This window comes from Neoarius graeffei, chromosome 26 (assembly GCF_027579695.1).
Source record: "Neoarius graeffei isolate fNeoGra1 chromosome 26, fNeoGra1.pri, whole genome shotgun sequence".
NCBI classification, from domain to species: domain Eukaryota; kingdom Metazoa; phylum Chordata; class Actinopteri; order Siluriformes; family Ariidae; genus Neoarius; species Neoarius graeffei.
The window spans coordinates 31,810,947-31,835,023 of NC_083594.1; the positions used below are offsets into that span (position 1 = coordinate 31,810,947).

The 24,077-nt window shown below is 41.0% G+C and overlaps 1 protein-coding gene across 1 annotated transcript in view; it reads right to left on the reverse strand.

Annotated features, from left to right (window-relative positions):
* prdm2b (PR domain containing 2, with ZNF domain b) overlaps positions 1-23,867 on the reverse strand; it is a 33,131-nt gene extending 9,264 nt beyond the window's left edge. Inside the window, exons 1-6 of the mRNA XM_060911048.1 lie at positions 23,797-23,867; positions 20,283-20,343; positions 20,047-20,166; positions 13,718-13,821; positions 3,349-3,501; positions 2,939-3,065 (exon numbers count right to left, since the gene is read on the reverse strand). Coding sequence (XP_060767031.1) covers positions 2,939-3,065; positions 3,349-3,501; positions 13,718-13,821; positions 20,047-20,161 — 499 coding nt within the window. The 5' untranslated portion in view covers positions 20,162-20,166; positions 20,283-20,343; positions 23,797-23,867. The remainder of the gene's footprint in view (positions 1-2,938; positions 3,066-3,348; positions 3,502-13,717; positions 13,822-20,046; positions 20,167-20,282; positions 20,344-23,796) is intronic.
* Between the last annotated feature and the right edge of the window lie 210 nt (positions 23,868-24,077).

Below are 24,077 nucleotides of genomic sequence, written 5' to 3' on the forward strand. Positions count from 1 at the left end.
CTGTAAAGCGGTCAGCAGCTCGAGCTAGCTTACAGGCAGTCACGAGTGATCACATACTAACCCCTTCTGATCTGTTTTTGTGGGTAGAAAAACATCAAGAACATCCATTTCATCTGGGTTGGTACAGGGGAAGTTTTGGAGAGTGGAAAAGCATTGGAGACACGATTTTCAAGGTCAGCTACTATTCCTGGAACAAGAGACAACCACTCATTCGTTCCAATCATGTCCAACCAGCTATAGGTCAGCAGGAGGTCAGGTGGTCCTAGCTTCATTGTGGATATGAGTGGGAATCGGCCACAAGTAATGCATAAAACCCCTGTTAAATCAGCAGTCTCTCTGGCAGATACAATTACTGGTAAATATGTTGTGTTTGTATGACAGACAGTGGTGGATAGGCAACATTCGTGCATTATCAGAGGAGGAACAAGATGTACGAGTAACATTTATGCATCCTCATGGTCCCTCTCAGACTTACAGCTGGCCCAGAAGAGAGGGTAACTGTTGGGTCCCTCTGGTGCAAGTCATGAAAATCACTGATGCCCCACTTACATCAACTGGCAGGCAGTATAAACTTCCATCTGATGTGGAAAAGCAAATCAATACACTGTTTAAGCTTTTCAAATAAAAGTATTTTTAAGGTTATTTTTCCTACACTGTAGGTTTGTAATATGCCTTCAAACAGTATTTCCGTCTATCGTAAAACATGCCGTACTTGATACCTTAATGTTTATAGTTTGGTTTAGGGTACCAACTTCATATTTTGTGCATTTGCTAATCAGAACAAGCTCTTTCCAGTGGTTTTTGTGGTAGACCTTGTCATACATTTGCAATATGCATTTGAATTATAGGTGCAAAATGTTTTTTTTTTATTTTTAAAGCCTAATAAAATCAGAAAGTTTGATTTCTTTTGAACACATACCTAGTTGCCTAAGGAGTACTATAACATGAGTAATAAATAAGAAAATTTGAAAGCTCTGGTGTGCTTTAATGTGGAGATATGGGGGTGGGGGGTCAAAGTTGCTCCAAAGCACGATAGAAGACATTTTTTTTAATGATTTTCAGCAAGCCATAACTTAGCAAATATTGAACTGTGAACTTTCTATTATAGTATTTAAAGGTGTCTGGCATTGAAGAACAATCCTTGAACATTTCATGTAACTTGCATGAATAGTTTAAAAATAATGACTTATGGAAGTTAGGTCCATTTTCTGTAGCACACGTTTCAACAGTGAAATTGGGGCCATGCCCCTTTTTTAAAGCCCCTATACCTCAGAAACTAATGAAGGTACAAGCCTAAAATTTAGTACACTATTTATTGGGCACACTGACAATATTTCCAGAAAGTATGAAGCAAATCTGAGATGGTCAGTGGCGAGGCCTCTGGTGATTTCACATGGATTGACCCCTATAGAAAATCTATAGGGTACTGTCAAGAGGAAGATGAGAAACACCCAGTCCAAGAATACAGACAAGCTGAAGGCTGCCATCAAAGCAACCTGGGCTTCAATAACACCTCAGCAGTGCCACAGGCTGATTGCCTCCATTGATGCAGTAATTCATGGTAAAGGAGCCCCAACCAAGTATTGTATAAATGAACATACTTTTCAGAAGTTGGACATTTCTATATTGTAAATCCTTTTTTGATTGACCTTAGGAAATACTCTAATAATGTGAGATATTGGATTTCTGATTTTCATGAGCTATAAACTGTAATAATCAAAGCTAAAACAAAAAAAGGTTTGAAATATTTCACTTTACGGATAATCAATATAGAATATATTAAAAAGTTTACCTTGTTGAATTAAATAACGAAAAAAAAGTTAAACTTCTCATGATATTCTAATTGTTTGAGATGCACCAACACGTTACAGAATACCACCTTTGTTCTGGTTAATGGGCTGTTTAAAAAAAAAAAAAGCCTCTGAAAGTAGCATACTATATTTCATACCTTTCTCTTGTTTTATCCCCCCCTTCTAGAGACATCTGCCACGGGAGAGAAATTTGCTTCAGTGTCATTAGCAACTAGTCGTTAAACTAGACAGCTAAAGCTTCCAGTTCTGAGAAAGGCTCATCTTGTATTTATGGCTCAACCACATTATCTTTTAATAGTAACCTGCATGCAATATTAAACAACTCTTTAACTGTAGTTAAACATGTCCAGTTCAGCTTAAGTGTTAGATTCGCCTCCATACTCCACTAGTGTGTCCTGTAAGTGCACAGAATGTTATTGTAGCTTGTTTCAGGAATTTGAAGCCTAGCCAACTTTGGAAACTTGAGTAAATCTGACGCTGTTTATATAATTTGTCATCACGATCATGTTGTTTATTTTCCAAGACATCCTCCGGAATTCGACCTGTTGCCTAAAAGGTGATTCGTGACTATGAAGCTTCCCAAGTTAGTTCGCGTCGTTACTACAAAACCAGCGAATGTGGTAATTATCCGACATGATGAAGAAAAGGAGATAAAGTCGTGGGTTTTTTTTGGGGTCATTAATCGCTGCGTGTGCGATTATCGAACACACGAGCAAGCTCATCAGTTTTGCGTGATCATTGCGCTAAAGGCATCTTATCAACAGCTAAAGAAAGGTCATTCGGTGCTCTGACAAGTACAAATCGGAGCCCTTATTTAACAAAGCTGACGAGGCGAGTTAAACTAGCTACCCGTATGAGACAGATTAGCTCTCCAACCGTATGTTGGTTATTAAGATATACCTAAAATATACTTATTGTTTATCCGTTTTTGTAATCTCTCTCGGTGAAGACCATAGGATGCAGCCATACGATTAGCTCACTAATGCTATCGAGTTAGCTAACGTTTGCGACTCAGTTCGAACTTCACAAAATACAAAGTGTCGGCGTTTGTCCTCATTTCTTGCTCAACTGTTTGCAGTAGGCGAGAGCGTAGTATTGATTATAACGCACGAATAAATATACTGTACCTCGCTTTGCTCTTGGTGAATTTTTCTTGTTAAAGTTGCTGGTCCTTTCTTCCTCTAATGCAGCTGCTATCTCTGGGTTGTCTTCTCCATTGTACCACACAAGCAGTTCTTCATCCTGCGCGATTGGCTGCAGGGAGCAACGTCATTGAGAACAACCAATTAGCGTCGAGCTTGTTAGTTAGTCCAAAGAAATACCACACGGGCCTTGACGCACTGTCAAGCAAATACTTTAAGAGCTTATCTTTAGCTGCTTATTGAAACGGCAATATTTTTTGTGTTTCCCCCCATGATAATTCCATTTATTAGGTATACCCAAATTTGTGTTAAATGACCCATATATTGAAATAATGTAATAAGAAAATACATATTAATTACTGCATTATAAGGCAAGCTAATTGAAAGTTCCCTACCCTCAACACTTTGTAATAAATAGCTCTGTTGATTTCCAGAGGAAACAGGTTCTGCTCTTCAGATGAGCAAGCCCAGTTCACATATCGCAACCAGTTCCCTTTCATTGGGTCTGTGGCGTCCACACACATCCATCCCCTGGTTGGAAAATATACCTAAAAGGGGAAAAAAATAAATTGTCATCAACACCATTATCAGTAACCACCTTCTCCTGGTTAGGTTAGCAGTGAATCTGGAGCCTCTCTCAAAAACATGAGGCACAGCGCCAGAAAATTCTCACGAAATGGAATGCTACTCCATCGCAAGGCACCCCACACACAGATCTATGGGCTCTGGCATAGGCACTCCGCCTACCTGCATGCTTTTGTACTGTGGGAGAGAACCACAGAACCCAGAGGAAACCCACACGAGCACAGGGAAAACCTGTGAGCTCAGGATCAGACCAGGGACCCTAGGCCCATGAGCTGGTAACACTACTCACTGCACCACCATGCAGACAGGTGAACAAAATGTTTATTAAGTAGCAAACAGTACCAAGTACAACATGAAATAGTTACATAACGGAGTATTTAAGAAAGTTTCCGCCTAATCGCCATCCCTCATCACTGTTTACTTAAAAAACACACACACACACACACACACACACACACACACACACACACACACCTCACTTACACTGGAAGTCTAAGGAAAGGACAAAGGCAGTTGTTGAAGGGGAAAACTATTACAAATCATTACTCTAACAATAAAAAGTTTTTGATTATACAGATGTCAAGCAACATCTAAACAAAAGATGTTATGCTGTTTTATTAATCTTTGCAACACTGTGTGTGTGTGTGTGTGTGTGTGTGTCAGATCCACATAAATATTTTGTTAATATGACCAAATTTACATTTACACCATTTGACAGACAGACAGTTATCCAGAACAATTTACAGAAGTGCTCTGAAGTCTCAAACAATAAATACATCCTGTTACTGGTTCCCTAGGTCACAGACTAAGAATACTGTCACATACTTTAAAAATAAATAAAATTAACCCCCCCCAATCTCTGTTGGAGAGATTATATAAGCAGACAGACAATCTTTTCAAATTAAAGTGCTAATTTAAGTACTTCAGGATGATGGAAGTCTTCAGATGTTGTTTGAAGACTGCCAGTGAAATGGCTGTGCGGACATCTAGGGGAAGTTCATTCCACCACCTAGGTGCCAGAACAGAGAACAGTCTGAGAAGGAAGCATGCCTTCCTTGTGTCCTGAGAGATGGTGGGACCAGTCAAGCAGTGCTAGAGGATCAAAGGAAGCATGGTGTAGTCTGGGGCATGGCAAGTGCTTTGATGCAAGAGGGTGCTGGTCTGTTTTTGGTTTTGTATGCAAGTATGAGTGTTTTAAATCTGATGCAGGCAGCTACAGGAAGCAATAGCAATGGGGTGGCAGAGTTGTTATAATTTTGAAATTTTCATTAGTTTTTCACCTTTTTTTTTTTACTTTAGTTTTACAAGTGCACAAGTTTTATTTTGAGGAATTGAGCAGTTTCAGTTTAGTTTTTATTTAGTGTTACTTTTAGTTTTTCGTGTACTGCACACCCATAGATCTCCCATAATAACTAGATACGACATAAGGTGTTCATGTTTAGCTGTTACTTATATTGCATTGTCGACTATATCGATGAAAATACAGTAAGTGTCTTAACACAGAAATAATGCTCAGCAATAATGAAAATGGGACAAAGAGGGTGTGATCACTCTGAACATGTCAAACAGGAGTGTTAAACTTTTTTTTTTTTTGGTACGTTTACAGCCAACATGAAGGAAATTTGTGGTTGCTCAACTAAATGAAATTGAATATTACAACAGATCAGCCCATCATGCATTTGATCATAGGTCTTCCTGATAGCGAATTCCTTTGTTCTTTACAAATAAGCTTTATTTTTAAACATCAAGTATTGCGTAATTTAAAAATTATTGTACAACCCCAAATCAGAAAAAGTTGGGATGGTATGTTAATTGAAATTAAAACTGAAAACAATGACTTGTAAATAATCTTTGACCTGTTCTGCACTTAACACGCAGCACATTATTTGATGTTTTACCTCATTAATTTTATTGTTTTTTTTTCAAAATAAGACTTCACTTTTGCTTCTTGCAAAACATTTTTAAAAATGTTGGGACAGTAAAGCACTTTGTAATGTTGCCATTCCTTCTCACAAGACGTAAAAGGTGTTTAGTGACTGAAGACACCAACTTATGAAGCATTTCAGGTGTTATTTTGTCCCATTCTTCCTGCAAACAGGTCTTAAAGGAGATACACAGAACCATGGCCTCACTTTTTGTTTATAAATGCCTTGAGACCTCAAGAATGGCATAGGAATAGTTTTAAGCATTAACAAATCCAATATGGTAATTTTTACAATTAAAATGATTCATATACTGTAGGTAGCGGTCTGAGTGAATGACCTAGACATCTGTGATGTCACCGCAGGAAGGCTATCGGTCTCATCGCCATTTCCACTATACTAAAAAACAGAGCTGACTGCAACTTTGAGTTTCCATTTTGAGCTAATTTATCACCATGCCACATACAGGGAGTGCAGAATTATTAGGCAAATGAGTATGTTGACCACATTACCCTCTCTATGCATGTTGCCCTACTCCAAGCTGCATAGGCTTGAAAGCCTCCTACCAATTAAGCATACCAGGTGATGTGCATCTCTGTAATGAAAAGGGGTGTGGTCTAATGACATCAACACCCTATATCAGGTGTGCAAAATTATTAGGCAACTTCCTTTCCTTTGGCAAAATGGGTCAGAAGAGGGATTTGACGGACTCAGAAAAGTCAAAAATAGTGACATATATTGCAAAGGGATGGAGCACTCTTAAAATTGCCCAGCTTTTGAAGCGTGACCATCGAACAATCAAGCGCTTCATTCAAAATAGTCAACAGGGTCGCAAGAAGCGCGTTGAAAAAAAAAGGCGCAAACTAACTGCCCATGAACTGAGGAAAGTCAAGCGTGAAGCTGCCAAGATGCCACTCGCCACCAGTTTTGCCATATTTCCGAGCTGCAACATCACTGGAGTGTCAAAAAGCACAAGGTGTGCAATACTCAGGGACACGGCCAAGGTAACAAAGGCTGAAAAACAACCACCACTGAACAAGACACACAAGATGAAACGTCAAGACTGGGCCAAGAAGTATCACAAGACTGATTTTTCTAAGGTCTTATGGACAGATGAAATGAGAGTGAGTCTTGATGGGCCAGATGGATGGGCTCGTGGCTGGATCAGCAAAGGGCAGAGAGCTCCAGTCCGACTCAGATGCCAGCAAGGTGGAGGTGGGGTACTGGTATGGGCTGGTATCATCAAAGATGAGCTTGTGGGACCTTTTCGGGTTGAGGATGGCGTCAAGCTCAACTCCCAGTCCTATTGTCAGTTTTTGGAAGACACCTTCAAGCAGTGGTACAGGAAGAAGTCAGCATCCTTCAAGAAAAACATGATTTTCATGCAGGACAATGCTCCATCACACGCATCCAAGTACTCCACAGCATGGCTGGCCAGAAAGGGTCTAAAGGAAGAAAGATTAATGGCGTGGCCTCCTTGTTCACCTGATCTGAACCCCATAGAAAACCTGTGGTCCCTCATCAAATGTGAGATCTACAAGGAGGGGAAACAGTACACATCTCTGAACAGTGTCTGGGAGGCTGTGGTTGCTGCTGCACGCAATGTTGATCGCAAACAGATCAAAACACTGACCGAATTCATGGATGGCAGGCTTTTGAGTGTCCTTGTAAAGAAAGGCGGCTATATTAGTCACTGATTTGTTTTTTTTGTTTGTTTTTGAATGCCAGCAATGTATATTAGTGAATGTTGAGTTGTTATATTGGTTTCCCTGGTGAAAATAAATGAGTGAAATGGGTATATGTTTGTTTTTTGTTAAGTTGCCTAATAATTATGCACAGTTATAGTCACCTGCACACACAGATATCCTCCTAAGATAGCTAAAACTAAGAAAGCCCTACTCCAACTTCCAAAAATACTCAGCTTTGATATTTATGAGTCTTTTGGGTTCATCAAGAATAGTTGTTTTTCAATAATAAAACTAATCCTCAAAAATACAACTTGCCTAATAATTCTGCACTCCCTGTAGATGTGTTGCTGGCAGGTGCAGAAACATGACAGAAGGTGGATTTACATTGCATTCAGGGCCCAAGAATGTTCAAACTGCAAAGATTTGGACGTGTTTTGCAAGAAGTTCACGGGCACATTGGGCACCTACGAAGTGGTCTCTCCTCTGCACATTTTATCGAAGACTCGTACGAGACCTCGGATCTGTTGAGCATTGGCTATAAGCCTGTATTGAAAGAGGGTGCAGTACCAATAATTAAAGGAAAAGAAAACTACAAGAAAAGGAAAATGAAGTTGCACCAGTTCTCCCCGAGTGTGAGCCGAGGGTTGCTGCTAAAACCCAGGACGGAACGGGACGGGACCCATTATCGCTTGGGCAGTGACCTCCCCATGGTTGTTGCTAAAACCGGTGATGTCCCGTCCCATCCCGGGTTTTAGTAACTGCCTGAGCCGAGCAGTAATGGCGGAGTACTCAGTATGGCGAAAATGGAGAATGAGTGGACCAGCCATCTGATTTCTCCTCTGGATATTCTTGCCTCAGCAGCAATATCTCGCCCTTACGTGGAAGAAGCAAATGAATGGAGAACTGAACGAACAACTGAAAGTCAGACCGTTTTGAAACAAATCGGCCACAAGACCGGCCTTCAAGAAGTGAGAACGCAGACGGGTAAGAAGCGACTCTCATTTGGATACAAAACAACAAAAACAACACTCGTTTACCTGCATTTAGATTAATACATGTAACTTGTATTGTGTATTTAAAGTTACCGGTATAAGATTAATTCATTTGCTTGAGAATGTGATTGTCTCAGTTCATCTGATTACAACCCCGATTCCAAAAAAGTTGGGACAAAGTACAAATTGTAAATAAAAACGGAATGCAATAATTTACAAATCTCAAAAACTGATATTGTATTCACAATAGAACATAGACAACATATCAAATGTCGAAAGTGAGACATTTTGAAATTTCATGCCAAATATTGGCTCATTTGAAATTTCATGACAGCAACACATCTCAAAAAAGTTGGGACGGGGCAATAAGAGGCTGGAAAAGTTAAAGGTACAAAAAAAGGAACAGCTGGAGGACCAAATTGCAACTCATTAGGTCAATTGGCAATAGGTCATTAACATGACTGGGTATAAAAAGAGCATCTTGGAGTGGCAGTGGCTCTCAGAAGTAAAGATGGGAAGAGGATCACCAATCCCCCCAATTCTGCGCCGACAAATAGTGGAGCAATATCAGAAAGGAGTTCGACAGTGTAAAATTGCAAAGAGTTTGAACATATCATCTACAGTGCATAATATCATCAAAAGATTCAGAGAATCTGGAAGAATCTCTGTGCGCAAGGGTCAAGGCCGGAAAACCATACTGGGTGCCCGTGATCTTCGGGCCCTTAGACGGCACTGCATCACATACAGGCATGCTTCTGTATTGGAAATCACAAAATGGGCTCAGGAATATATTTCCAGAGAACATTATCTGTGAACACAATTCACCGTGCCATCCACCGTTGCCAGCTAAAACTCTATAGTTCAAAGAAGAAGCCGTATCTAAACATGATCCAGAAGCGCAGACGTCTTCTCTGGGCCAAGGCTCATTTAAAATGGACTGTGGCAAAGTGGAAAACTGTTCTGTGGTCAGACGAATCAAAATTTGAAGTTCTTTATGGAAATCAGGGATGCCGTGTCATTCGGACTAAAGAGGAGAAAGACGACCCAAGTTATCATCAGTGCTCAGTTCAGAAGCCTGCATCTCTGATGGTATGGGGTTGCATTAGTGTGTGTGGCATGGGCAGCTTACACATCTGGAAAGACACCATCAATGCTGAAAGGTATATCCAGGTTCTAGAGCAACATATGCTCCCATCCAGACGACGTCTCTTTCAGGGAAGACCTTGCATTTTCCAACATGACAATGCCAAACCGGGCGGCACGGTGGTGTAGTGGTTAGCACTGTCGCCTCACAGCAAGAAGGTCCGGGTTCAAGCCCCGTGGCCGGGGAGGGCCTTTCTGTGTGGAGTTTGCATGTTCTCCCCGTGTCCGCGTGGGTTTCCTCCGGGTGCTCCGGTTTCCCCCACAGTCCAAAAGACATGCAGGTTAGGTTAACTGGTGACTCTAAATTGACCGTAGGTGTGAATGTAAGTGTGAATGGTTGTCTGTGTCTATGTGTCAGCCCTGTGATGACCTGGCAACTTGTCCAGGGTGTACCCCGCCTTTCGCCCATAGTCAGCTGGGATAGGCTCCAGCTTGCCTGCGACCCTGTAGAACAGGATAAAGCGGCTACAGATAATGAGATGAGACAATGCCAAACCACATACTGTATCAATTACAGCATCATGGCTGCGTAGAAGAAGGATCCGGGTACTGAACTGGCCAGCCTGCAGTCCAGATCTTTCACCCATAGAAAACATTTGGCGCATCATAAAACGGAAGATACGACAAAAAAAAAAAAAAAAGACCTAAGACAGTTGAGCAACTAGAATCCTACATTAGACAAGAATGGGTTAACATTCCTATCCCTAAACTTGAGCAACTTGTCTCCTCAGTCCCCAGACGTTTACAGACTGTTGTAAAGAGAAAAGGGGATGTCTCACAGTGGTAAACATGGCCTTGTCCCAACTTTGAGATGTGTTGTCATGAAATTTAAAAAAAAATAAAAATCACCTAATTTTTCTCTTTAAATGATACATTTTCTCAATTTAAACATGAGATAGGTCATTTATGTTCTATTCTGAATAAAATATGGAATTTTGAAACTTCCACATCATTGCATTCCGTTTTTATTTACAATTTGTACTTTGTCCCAACTTTTTTGGAATCGGGGTTGTATTTAAATTAGCCTTTTACGCTTTATCAGTGAAAATGCATGCATGTACATGTAAGTTGTAACACCTATCCTGATTTAATGAGAGTCAACCCACAATCAATGAAGTCAAATCAGTCTTAGTTGAGCAAGTCAGTAACGGTATTTCTTACTTTCACCATAAAATTTTTATTTATGTGACTTTGGTCTATAGCTGTCAAAGGCCTCGGCCTTAAGACCGGTTCCTGCTGTGACGTCACGCACTCAGGGCTGGCTGGCTCAGCAGGGCAGCTCGAATGCCAACTTTGTGGTCGATTTTAACTTTCAAAAAAATATATATTTTTTTATTCCCATTGATGCAGCACACAAAAGTCAAGGATGGAGATACTATCCACTCAGAAATGTATTTAAAAATAAAGTTTCTGCGTATCTCCTTAAAGGTGTGCAACATTATGGGCTGTTATATTTTTCATTCATCCTCTTCTTCCGCAGCCATGCCTTTGTAATGTGTGCAAAATGTGGCTTTGCATTGTCTTGTTGAAATATCCCTAGATGTCATTTTGAAGGCAGAATATGTTGCTCCAAAATCTCAATATACTGTATTTTTCTGCATTAATTCTGCCATCACAGAAGTGCAACATACGTTTGCCATACTATGACAGACTCTGGCTTTTGGACTTCTTACTGGCAAAAGTCTGGATGGTCCTTTTTGTCTTCGGTCTAGAGCACACAGTGTCCATTTCTTCAAAAAAAAAAAAAGGCCTGGAATACTGATTCGTCTGACCACAATACACATTTCCACTGTGTATTGGTCCAACCCAGATGCCTCAGAGTCCAGAGAAGTTGACGGCACCTCTGGACACAGTTAACAGGCTTCCTTTTTTACATTTTAAAAAGTTTTAACTGGCATTTTTGGGTGTAACTTTGTATTATAATGCTTGACAAAGGTTTGCAAAATAATCCCAAGCCCATGTGGCTACATCAGCTATAGATGAATGACCGTTCTTTATGCAGTGCCATCTGAGGGACTGGAGATCACAGGTGTCGGTCTTTTATGCACCGAAATTCCTTCAGATTCCTTCAATCATTTCATGATCTTATGCACCGTAGAAGGTCAAATATCTAAATCCCTTCATATCTTTCTTGAGGAACATTGTTTAACAATTGTTGACAAGTCTTGAAATGACATGGAACTGAACAAGCACCTGAGTGGTCTGTGGGGATAAAAATGGACAAATCCTTCTGATGCTGTAAAGGAGCAACTGGCAAGAGTGTGTCAGATTAGCAATGTGAGAAGGCAAGAACTGAGAGTTGTCCAGGGAGATCACAAAGTCCTGACATGGGGATGAGTCACTTGGGATGAACAGCAGTTCTGTTTTGCTGGGATTAAGTTTCATCTGAGGAGCTGCCAAATGCAATGATGTGATGTCTGCCAGACATGCTGAGATCTGAGCAGAAACATGGGTGACTGAAGGAGGGAAGGAGAGAATGAGTTGAGTGTCCTCCACATAGCAGTGGTATGAAAACCCATGCAAGTATATGACCTCACCAAGACATCAAGTATAGAGGGAAAACAGAAGAGGATCAAGTACTGAGCCTTGTGGGAACCCGGTGAAGATTCTGCATGGGGCAGATGTGGATCCCCTCCACATCATCCAATATGACATGCCCTTCAGGTAAGAAGCAAACCATTGCCATGTGGTGCCACAAAGTCCAAGACTCATGAGGATGGACAAAAGAATCGTGTGGCTGACTGTATTAAAGGTCTGCTGTTTAAAAGGTCAAAGATGATGAGGACAGAGCTAGTATTTGACTGATCTAGTATCATGAAGCTTCCCAGTGACAGCCAAAAGGGTAGTTTCTGTAGAACGTGCCACTTTGAAGCCAGATTGGTTAAGATCTTGCAGTTGTTCTGTGAGAGATAGTCTTTTACAGATTGTAAACAGTGCAACTGAGGATTTTAGAAAGAAGAATGAGAAGTGATACTGTTGGGTAGTTGCTGATGTCTAAAGGATGGATTAGACAAATGTGCCAGTGAAAGAGTAGGGGAATCCCAAGTGTGTAGTGTAGGAGTTGGGGTAGGAGTGAAGGTCTGGCAGATTTTTTTCAATGTTCCCATCAGAAAAGGTGGCAAAGTCTTCAGCAGTTAGGAAGGATAGAACAGGAGGAGCCAGGTGGTTAAGTAAAGATGTTGCGAGGATATTATGTAGAAGTTTCTAGCTTTTCCTTGTAGAAGGCAATCTTGGCAGAAGTTACCTCAGATGAGAATTTGGACAGACGTGTGTGGTAAGAGACAAAATCTGTGTCAAGCTGCGATTTCTTCCATTTTCTCTTTGCTATTCTTAATTCTCTCCAACTGCTGTACGTCACATCTGATAGTGATCCGAAGGAACAGGGTAAAAAGTTCTACTATCTAAAACAGTAGTCCCTTGTCTTGAATGCACTAATAAAGTCTGCAATATATAAAGGGGGTACCATGTGCTAGACTGGTAGCCAATAAATGTATGAATGGATCCCAAATTGCTAAGTTTTAAAAGCTTAACTTACAAACTCCATTGACTGAATAATTCATGAAAGCATTCTACAAAAATGTGTTTCGCATAAATGTTTACTGACTGCACCAACAACTTCTCCATTTTAAGTTCTGAGTAAACAAGTTTTCCATTTTCCCCCCATTCTCTTCTCAGTAGAGTTTGAAATAATGGTCAGTGATGTACACTCACCATCCACTTTATTAGGAACACCTGTATACCTGCACATTCATGCAGTTTTCTAAATCAATCAATCATGTGGCAGCCGCATAATGCAAAAAGCTGACGCAGATACAGGTGAAGAGCTTCAGTTAATGGTCACATCAAACATCAGAATGGAATGATGAATGGTGGGTCTGCAGGCTGAAATACCTCGACGAGAGAAATCCAAGGAGAATGACCAGATTGGTTTGATCTGACAGGAAGTCTACAATAAATCAAATAAAACACTCTTTACAACTATGCTGAGCAGAAGAGCATCTCAGAAAGCACATCAAACCTTCAGGTGGCTTGGCTGCAAGTTGCACAGCACAGGACCACATTGGATTCCACTCCTGTCAACCAAGAACTAGAATCTGAGGCCATCATGGACAAAGACTTACCTAAACTAGCCAGCTAAAGACTGGGAAAAGACCAGATGATTTCCCCCCCCCCTTAATCTTCAACTGTCCAGTTTGGATGACTATGTTCCCATGACAGGCTCAGATTACTGTTCTTGGCTGACAGGAGTGGAACTCAATGTGGTCTTCTGCTGTTGCAGCCCATCCACCTCAAAGGTTTGATGTTTTGTGCCTGCGGAGATGCTTTTCTGCTTGCTACAGTTGTAAATAATAACAGTTGTGAGCATTTAAGTTTCTATATGCCTCCTAGCAGTTTGAACCAATCTCGCCATTTTCCTCTGACCACATAGCTTACCTCCCACATATAAACATTGCTGGTAACTTGAGACCTCTTCTTCCTTTCTCCGACAAAAGGACCAAATTTTTTGCCTTTAGGAATTAGACTAGATGCCCAGACACCTGTAAGGTACAACACAAAGAGAAAATATTAATTTTTAATTCAAAGATAAATTTCCAGACAGCTAATATATAAAAGTCACCTCAGCTTAACAACCCTAAAATAAATCACACCCATATGCGGGTCTTCCCCAAACTGTTGCCAGAAATCTGAAAAAACAGTTGTCTAGAAAGCAGCTAGTCACTGAATGGGCAAATCCCCATCGTCACACTCCAAAACCTAGTGCAGGGTTCCCAAGCATTTTTCAAAGGAGGGCAGATTAGACCCAAGATTAGTTGATGTAAATTGGAGTTGAAATTAAATAATGAATTAACTCAAATTGTAGTTTTAATTTGAAGGCATTTACATCCAAATCAGGTGAATGTGTATGAATTACAGCACTTTTTATGGGACACCCCAGGGACCAAAAGTAATTGGACAAACTAATCACAAATTAAATGGTCATTTTTAATACTTGGATGCAAATCCACTTTAGACTCTCAAGATTTCACAAAAAGGTTTTCTACGCTTAACGGTATCCATCTCTTTTGAAATGACACCTTCTCACAATTAATGTGTGTCTGTGGGCTGCATTTGGCCCTGAGGACGGCATGGAGACTGTTACAGCAATGGGGGACCAACTCCAGATTAATGGCCATGTTTTTGGAATAGGATGTTCAATGAGCACATATGGGTGTGATGGTCAGGTGTCCACATACTTTTGGTCATATACTATATCTGGCTATAGGGCATATATACTAGTGCATCTCAAACAATTCAAAACATCATGAACAAGTTCTTTTCTTTTCATGATTTAATTCAAAAAGGTAAACTTTCATATATTCTATATTCATTATAAATAAAGTGAAGTATTTCAAGCCTTTTTTATTCCAATTTTGATAATGATGGCTCTGAAAATCAGAAGTTCAGTATCTCAAATTATTTGAATATTTCCTAAGATCAATCAAAAAAGGATTCACAATAAAGAAAATGTCCAACTTCTGAAAAGTATGTTCATTTATACTGTCAATACACCACTTTACCATATATTCTTTACCACGAATCACTGCATCAATGCAGCATAGCATGGAGGTGATCAGCCTGTGGTGTTATTGAAGCCCAGGTTGCTTTGATAGCGGCCTTTAGCTCATCTGTATTTGGCTGGATCTCCTTTACCACGAATTACTGCATCAATGCGGCGTGGCATGGAGGCGATCAGCCTGTGGTACTGCTGAGGTGTTACTGAAGCCCACATTGTTTTGATAGTGGCCTTCAGCTCATTTGTATTTTTGGGTCAGGTGTTCTCATCTTCCTCTTGACAATACCCCAGAGATTCTCTATGGAGTTCAGGTCAAACGAATTGGCTGGCCAATCAAGCACAGTAATATCATGGTCAGCAAACCATTTGGTCATAGTTTTGGCACTGTGGGTAGGTGCCAAGTCCTGCTGGAAAATAATAATTGGCATCTCCATAAAGCTCATCAGCAGATGGAAGCATGGAGTGCTCCAAAATCCTGGTAGACAGCTACGTTGGACTTTGAATTTGATAAAACAGTGGAACAATACCAGCAGATGACATGGCGCCCCAAATCATAACAGACTACAGAAACTTCACACTGGACTTCAAACACCTTGGATTCTGTGCCTGTCCACTCTTCCTCCAGACTCTAGGACCTTGATTTCAAAATGAAATGCAAAATTTACTTTCATCTGAAAAGAGGACTCTGGACCACTGAGCAACAGTCCAGTTCTTTCTCTCCTTAGCCCAAGTAAGATGCTTCTGATGTTGTCTCTGGTTCAGGAGTGGTTTAATATTCGGAATGCGACAGTTGTAGCCCCTTTCCTGAAGACATCTGTGTGCGTTGGCTCTTGATACACTGAAACCAGCCTCAGTCTACTCCTTGTGAAGTTCTCCCAATTTCTTGAATTAACTTGATAATCCTCAAGGCTGTAGTAATTGATGTTGCTTGTGCACCTTTTCTAGCCAGCATTTTCAGTAGGGACCTTTTATGGCTTACCCTTCTTGTGGAGGGTGTTCATCATCATCTTCTGGACAACTGTCAAGTCAACAGTCTTCCTCCATGACTGTGGTTGCATGTACTGAACTAGACTGAGAGATGCACGGTATTTGTACTGTTACTCAAACTCGAAATGAAACTTTTTTTTGTTGTGCTGTAGGCCATAATTATCAAAATTAAAACAGAAAAATGTTTGAAGTATTTTAGTTTGTGTAATGAGTCTAGAAAATATAAACTTTTCACTTTCTTAAATAACTGCTGGAAAATATTGAACTTTTTCACAATATTCTAATTGTTTGAGATGCACGAGTATACAGGGTTTCCATACATAGACCATTGTGTGGCGCAGTGCCACACAATGGATTCCTATCGCCACACAATCAGACTCGCAATTTTGAAAAAAAAAATTCCGTTGTGCATCGTGCCGTTCATTCATAGTGCTCCTTCTTCTTGTTCATGTGCGCACGCACACAGAGAGAGAGACGGAGAGGCGTGTACACAGGCCTGCCGTTGCGCATGTACCCGGACTGCAAGTAGGCCTGTTCAGCTAATTAAAAATAACGCAGCCTTCCCGATTCTCCTTCCGACCCCTTATTTTAAAAGGTAGCCTACGTCGTGCTCGTGATGAGCTTAAATCATAGCCTTCTTGGCATACAGGAAACGGACATCCCCGAGTCAGGCTATAAACCAATTTTGATGCATACACTAGCAGCTTGACGTGAGGAACCGGCCTTATTGCATTATCCCATTTATCCTGCTTCAGCATTCATGCAAGTTATTAATGCTTGACATTCACAATAAATAAGGATTTCCCACTAGCCTAAATAAAATGTTATACTCGCGGGGATGCCTAGTTGATGCTATTTGAAGCATAAAATCTGAATATTTTAAGAAACATCTTTATTAGCGGGCGGCACGGTGGTGTAGTGGTTAGTGCTGTTGCCTCACAGCAAGAAGGTCCTGGGTTCGAGCCCCGGGGCCGGCGAGGGCCTTTCTGTGCGGAGTTTGCATGTTCTCCCCGTGTCCGTGTGGGTTTCCTCCGGGTGCTCCGGTTTCCCCCACAGTCCAAAGACATGCAGGTTAGGTTAACTGGGGACTCTAAATTGACCGTAGGTGTGAATGTGAGTGTGAATGGTTGTCTGTGTCTATGTGTCAGCCCTGTGATGACCTGGCGACTTGTCCAGGGTGTACCCCGCCTTTCGCCCGTAGTCAGCTGGGATAGGCTCCAGCTTGCCTGCGACCCTGTAGAAGGATAAAGCGGCTAGAGATAATGAGTTGAGATCTTTATTAGCGGGCGGCACGGTGGTGTAGTGGTTAGCGCTGTCGCCTCACAGCAAGAAGGTCCTGGGTTCGAGCCCCGGGGCCGGCGAGGGCCTTTCTGTGTGGAGTTTGCATGTTCTCACCGTGTCCACGTGGGTTTCCTCCGGGTGCTCCGGTTTCCCCCACAGTCCAAAGACATGCAGGTTAGGTTAACTGGTGACTCTAAAATTGACCGTAGGTGTGAAATGTGAGTGTGAATGGTTGTCTGTGTCTATGTGTCAGCCCTGTGATGACCTGGCGACTTGTCCAGGGTGTACCCCGCCTTTCGCCCGTAGTCAGCTGGGATAGGCTCCAGCTTGCCTGCGACCCTGTAGAAGGATAAAGCGGCTAGAGATAATGAGTTGAGATCTTTATTAGCGGGCGGCACGGTGGTGTAGTGGTTAGCGCTGTCGCCTCACAGCAAGAAGGTCCTGGGTTCGAGCCCCGGGGCCGGCGAGGGCCTTTCTGTGTGGAGTTTGCATGTTCTCACCGTGTCCACGTGGGTTTCCTCCGGGTGCTCCGGTTTCCCCCACAGTCCAAAGACATGCAGGTTAGGTTAACTGGTGACTCTAAAATTGACCGTAGGTGTGAAATGTGAGTGTGAATGGTTGTCTGTGTCTATGTGTCAGCCCTGTGATGACCTGGCGACTTGTCCAGGGTGTACCCCGCCTTTCGCCCATAGTCAGCTGGGATAGGCTCCAGCTTGCCTGCGGCCTTGTAGAAGGATAAAGCGGCTAGAGATAATGAGATGAGATCTTTATTAGCGAAGTAGAATTGCGAGTGGGATTTCTCAGCTATGAATAGGGTAAGCACATAGAAATTCAGTATTCCTTTGTATATTTTTTGATGTAATGGAAATTTTTAGTGCTTTGATGAAGAAAATGTACTTTATCCATAGATTAAAACAGACCTCAGGAATAGGCAGCCTGCTTACGAATCTCCATAAATGGTCCCGAACCCAATGACTTCCCTTATGATAGATCACTTGAGTTTTTTTTTCAGGAAGCCACGCAGAATTAAATGTTCTGATAGGGCATGCAGGCTTTGCAACAATTAGGGTAATGCTTTTTCATTATTGTTAGTTGCCTTGGTGTTACCTTAAGTGGTTTCTTACATCTAATTATGATATTTTATTTTATTATTTTGTTGTTACATTATACTATTTATTTCATTTTAGTATTGGTTGAGGTAAGTGTTGAGTTCAATATTTAAAATAAAAACCTCCAGCTTTTTTGCAATTTATTCCTTGAATGTCAACTAAAGAATGATTGAAAGATTGCCACCAAAAAGGCAAAAAACTAAGGTAAAAACTAAACTTTAACTTCAATTTTGGTGAGTAATTTTCATAAATTTAAAAGACAGGTTTTCCACCAACATCAAGCCCAGCAAACTAATGGCCTGCCCTGTAATGTAAAGTTGGGTCGAGGAATGAAACCAGGCAGGGTTCTGGTAAAAATTGTTTTAGCTGTCTTCTCTTAAAGAACTTAAAAGAATTTAGATTGAATTGAATAATCTCAAATGCTTCTTGTAGCTTTAAAATAGTCCCAGCAGGTGACTCTGAAGAAAAACACTGTGTGTTTGAACACCGCCCGCTGTAAACACTTTGCATACACCCCAATGACCGACTGCACCGACCGCCATGACACCACCGCGCACGATTCCCTCATCGGCACAGTGGAGCACCACAAATTGCTACCTGGTCCGTGGGAAACACTGGTATAATACATTCGCAATATGCCTTTGGTTTTAAAAAGTAGTTACATCAACAGTTATGGTCACATAAAAGAAGCAAAGTAATATTAGTCATTAAAACACTCTCCTTCAGTCCCACATTGACTAATTCAGCCCTCCCATCTGTTGTTAAACTCTTAAATTAATATTAGTTATGGATGCATGTCAGTACTAGTATCAGGTTTTGTTCCAATATCAATATCTGATAAAATGACAATGATCCAGACATAATTCGCATTTAAATGATGGCAATCAAATTAAAAGTTTGCAAACTGTGTTCTGTGAAAATACCAAAAGGAGGAACTTCTTATGGTGCTTAAAAACGTCTCTTTAATAGAATGTAAGAGTGGCCAACTTGAGCATGCTCAGCAGTAGCAACAACCATGGGTATTAAAAATGACTAAGATATCATGAATTGTGTGCATACCAAGATATTTGTAAACAGAGCAATAAAGCCAGCATGCAGAGAAACTGTTGTAGGACTTCAGAACTCCAGAGTGCTGCAGCACTGAGGACCGAGATGCATGCAATTGTCAGGGTCTACAGTTGTTTGCGAATCAAGATACAAGTTGTGGCCCCTTGTACTCCTTTTAATAACCATGCTCACTGATACTGCTCTGCGCACTCAGGTCATCTGGCCGCATGCTCTTTATTAAGTATACAGTTTAAATACCATAATATCTTCAACATAAAACTCCGCATAAGGAGTTCACTGAGCAACAACCCTTGAGCAAGGCACCTAATCCCCAACTGCTCCCCAGGCTGCTCTGGATATGTGGTACATCGCGCTGGATAAGAGCAGCTGTTAAATGCCTGTAACGTAATGTAATAAAGAGAGATAAAATATTCCATGATGCCCCGATTGCTTAATACCAAGCAGGTTACTAATTTCAGTATTGGTATCAGTATGAATAAGAAAGAACTAGCATGTGCTTGTACCCAGTCTAAACCAAAAAAGGGCACGTGTGTAACTGATGCATCACTAGGATTATTATTATTATTATTATTATTAATAATGAGAAAATTAATAATAATAATAATTCTCATTATTATTATTAATAATAATAATAATGAGAAAATTGCAGAACAAAATGAGAAAGAATTGTTGCTGCAAATGTTGTGGCAAACCTACAGTGTATACTGTGTTGTCTTGTCTAGGTTAATCTGTTCTTATTTCTAGTATATACAAAAATACCTTACCTATACGATTTGGATTAACAGCTGATGGTCCCAGTCTTAGACCATCTGGAAGCCCTCTCCACACATGGGCCGGAATGTCAACCAGGGTTTCAGACGCTCCCCCAGATACAGCCATTACCACTTTGAGAACACACAATAACCAACAATACAGCCACAAAAATAATACTGTAAAAGCAAATGCATAAGATTTGTTTTGAAGCTCTTAGCAGTACTTGAGAAGATCTTACTTCTCTTACCTGCAACAAGGACTTCATTCAAGCTTGGTTCCACAGACTGCGATTACATACTACATGAGTTCTGTAAAAGAGTGAATTAACTATAGTGAATGACAAATCTATGACACAAATCACTGAGAGATTTCTCTCTTTTGTGTCTGCACCAGTGTTGCAGTCGAGTCACTAAACCTCGAGTCTGAGTCCAGTCTTGAGTCCCCAGCATTCAAATCTGAATCAAGTCTAAGTCATTAAAGAAAACTGAGTCGAACCCAAGTCAAGTCCACTACTGATCCAAGTCGAGTCCGAGAACAAGACTCCAACCAGACCATGACAGTGGCTGTTGCTGCCTTTATGTGAAACAGTCTCTGCTGCTGTGTTGGACTAATGTTACTGCTCGACTGCCCCATTTTAGTTAATAGGCTACAGATAAAAAGCTTGTTCATCACTCGGCAAGCCCTGCTATCAACAAGGCAAATAACATGACAGACAGTTAACACTAGCTAGTTCATCGGTCAGCAAGCAAGCCCTACTATCAACAGAGCAATTAATTAGCGTGTCACTTACTTCTCTGGGTGGAGTCTTGCCAAATGACGATTGAAGTTCAAGGTTGTTCCCGTTGTCTCCTCAATAGTTCTTTTAACATATGGAACACACAGCAGTGCATTTTTTTCCCGCTGCACCAGAAATCTGTATAAGCAATGCGGACAATCCTAGGGGCATTCTCTCCAGGCATTTTAGCACCAATAACATTAGTTTGTTCCTGAACATGACGTATGAACAGGTAAATGTGCATTCTCTTGCACGAAATTAGTATAAAATTAATGTAGATGTAAATATCTAATGCCAAATTATAATGGCATGTTACAAAAAAAGAAAAAAATTCAAAGTCCTCATCTCCAATTTACAAGTCCGAATGCAGTTAATGCACGAGTCCGAGTCATCAGTGCTCAAGTCCAAGTAAAGTCACAAGTCCTTAAAATTAGGGCAAGAGTCGGACCCAAGTCCAGGACTTGAGTACTACAAGCCTGGCCTGCACTTAAAAATCCATTATTCATAAACAAGAGTACATGTTTCAACTACTAAGTTTATCAAAGTTATTTTATGATAAATTCTTGGGGGAAAAAAGGTAGAGTTCTTTTCTTTGTCCCTTTGAAGATCCCTTAAAGGTTCCTTGTAGAACCTACAACAGAGGTTATTTTCACATAAGAGCCCATTCAGGAATTTAAAGCCATTAATCTGTCGAAGAACCTTTGAGAAACCTAAGAGTGTACACATACATGTCAAATTTGATCATCATTTGGGAAACATTTCACAAAGAACTGGGGCAAAAAGAAAAAAAAAAAAGAACAATAACCAACAGACGAGTTACTCACACTCTCCCCAGATCCTAGAACGAACAGTGTGCTTCAACAGGAATCACGTAACACACTCCCAAAGTATTCATTTGAATAGCTTATCAAAAAAAAAAAGTTTGCTTTCCCTACAGCTCATGTGGGGTAAAAAAAATCAAGATAAAATGTCATTAGAGGCTTCCCTAGCAACAACTACATATACCATTTCTGCATTATTTCACTAATCTCACCTACATAAGCATAAAGGACCGGATTGTGTTGTGCTTCAAATCAACAATCTAACCTACAGAAGCAGTCTAGCATTACATAACTAAAGCATATAGGCCTGCTTTGTCTATAGTCACTAAAATCACATGCATTGTTCACATTTGTTTCACACCACATGTCTGTAATGTTTCTAGTTCACTAAACTGTTAATGAACACAATTCCTAAATAGTAAATGTTTCTATAATGCTTATTTGAATAACTGTCTTATGTAAAATCTGGGGCGGCACGGTGGTGTAGTGGTTAGCGCTGTCTCCTCACAGCAAGGCTGTTTGTTGCAAACAAACAAACAATTAGACCTGATATGCTGTAGAAAATCTAAACTACTATATTTTCGGTCTATTCTTCAAAACCAACAAAACTGTCATTAGGATTGAGCAGCTGTTAAACAGAAAAAGAACCTCAAGCAAACCACTACTGACAGCCCAAAAACCTGTAAACACTTTTTTTTTTTTAATTTGATGCTGTTACACAAATCTTTTCCCCCCAGATTTTACATCTCATCTCATTATCTCTAGCCGCTTTATCCTGTTCTACAGGGTCGCAGGCAAGCTGGAGCCTATCCCAGCTGACTATGGGCAAAAGGCGGGGTACACCCTGGACAAGTCGCCAGGTCATCACAGGGCTGACACAGAGACACAGACAACGACTCACACCTACGGTCAATTTAGAGTCACCAGTTAACCTAACCTGCATGTCTTTGGACTGTGGGGGAAACCGGAGCACCCGGAGGAAACCCACATGGACACGGGGAGAACATGCAAACTCCGCACAGAAAGGCCCTCGCCGGCCACGGGGCTCGAACCCAGGACCTTCTTGCTGTGAGGAGACAGCGCTAACCACTACACCACCGTGCCGCCCCAGATTTTACATAAGACAGTTATTCAAATAAGCATTATAGAAACATTTACTATTTAGGAATTGTGTTCATTAACAGTTTAGTGAACTAGAAACATTACAGACATGTGGTGTGAAACAAATGTGAACAATGCATATGATTTTAGTGACTATAGACAAATCTTGCACACAACAGATTATTTACTATCACTGCATTCAAGCACGGCACACAATGTCTCTCCAATAAGCATCAGGAAAAAAGGGAGGGATACTACTCATCATTTCACCAAAAATCACTCACTATCAAGTGATACTAGCAAATTCAATTCCCAGCAGATCAAGAACTTTTCACACACAGCAACTTTCTAGCATCCCTAATCACATGATGTAAAAATGCAGGAAAGAAGGTGAAGAGTGGGATCCAGCAAAACGAAAAGGGTTTAATTTGGACTGTTTAGTTGAGGAAAGATCTGTTAATATGGTGGCCACAGAACAAAGAAGAGTTGTCTCAGTGCACAGCTCCACACAGCGCATATAACGCTTTAGTTTTTGCAAACAAACAAACAATTAGACCTGACACGAGACAAAAAAAAAAAGCTCAGCTCTACTAAAGCCCCAAAATAAAATAAAACAAGACAAATGAGTTTTGCTCGCAAATTCGAGACGCGTTGGTGCCTCAAGTACTTGCTGTATGTTATTAAAATATTTCCATACCCAGCAGATTAAACTCCAGAACATACATTTATTTCGTGTTTGGTCAGGTTGCCCGTTTGTATCACGACTTTTCAGCAAGCGTATTTATTTCACAAGGGGGGAAAAAAGATTGTTCGAAGTTATCATTTCAAAGCCTCGGTTGTTGTCACGAAGGGAAAAGTTTCAGAAAAGGTTGCAGGACGCTTTGAAAGCTGGCAGACATATTTTTATTGTTCAGTTCATCTTGGAGCATCGAAGAGAGCGCGAGCTGATGCCGTGTAAGCGGAGAGCAAGGTGTCCGCTTTTCAAACGCAGCTACACGCTCAAGGCTTTCAAAAGCTCGGTCCCGAATAACAACCTGAACACGTTTTCTTTCCCCTCTACTTACCTGTTGTTTCTTTGAGCAACAGTGGGAAGTGGTATTTTGTTTGTTTCGGGGTTTTTTCCCCCTCTCTGTCTCTCTCTCTACCTGCTTTTCAAGCCGCTGAAAATGGCGGATGGAGCCCGGAGGAGCTGTGAGGCTGGTACTCGGTCGGGTGGCTGATTTGGGGAGAGCAACCCGTGAAAATGATCAGCGCGGGCCATGCGATAGAAAACACCCAGTACAAGCGTGTGGCCTGGCGCAACACAAATGACTAGTGCCTTTATTTATTCCAGAGTCCACAAGTG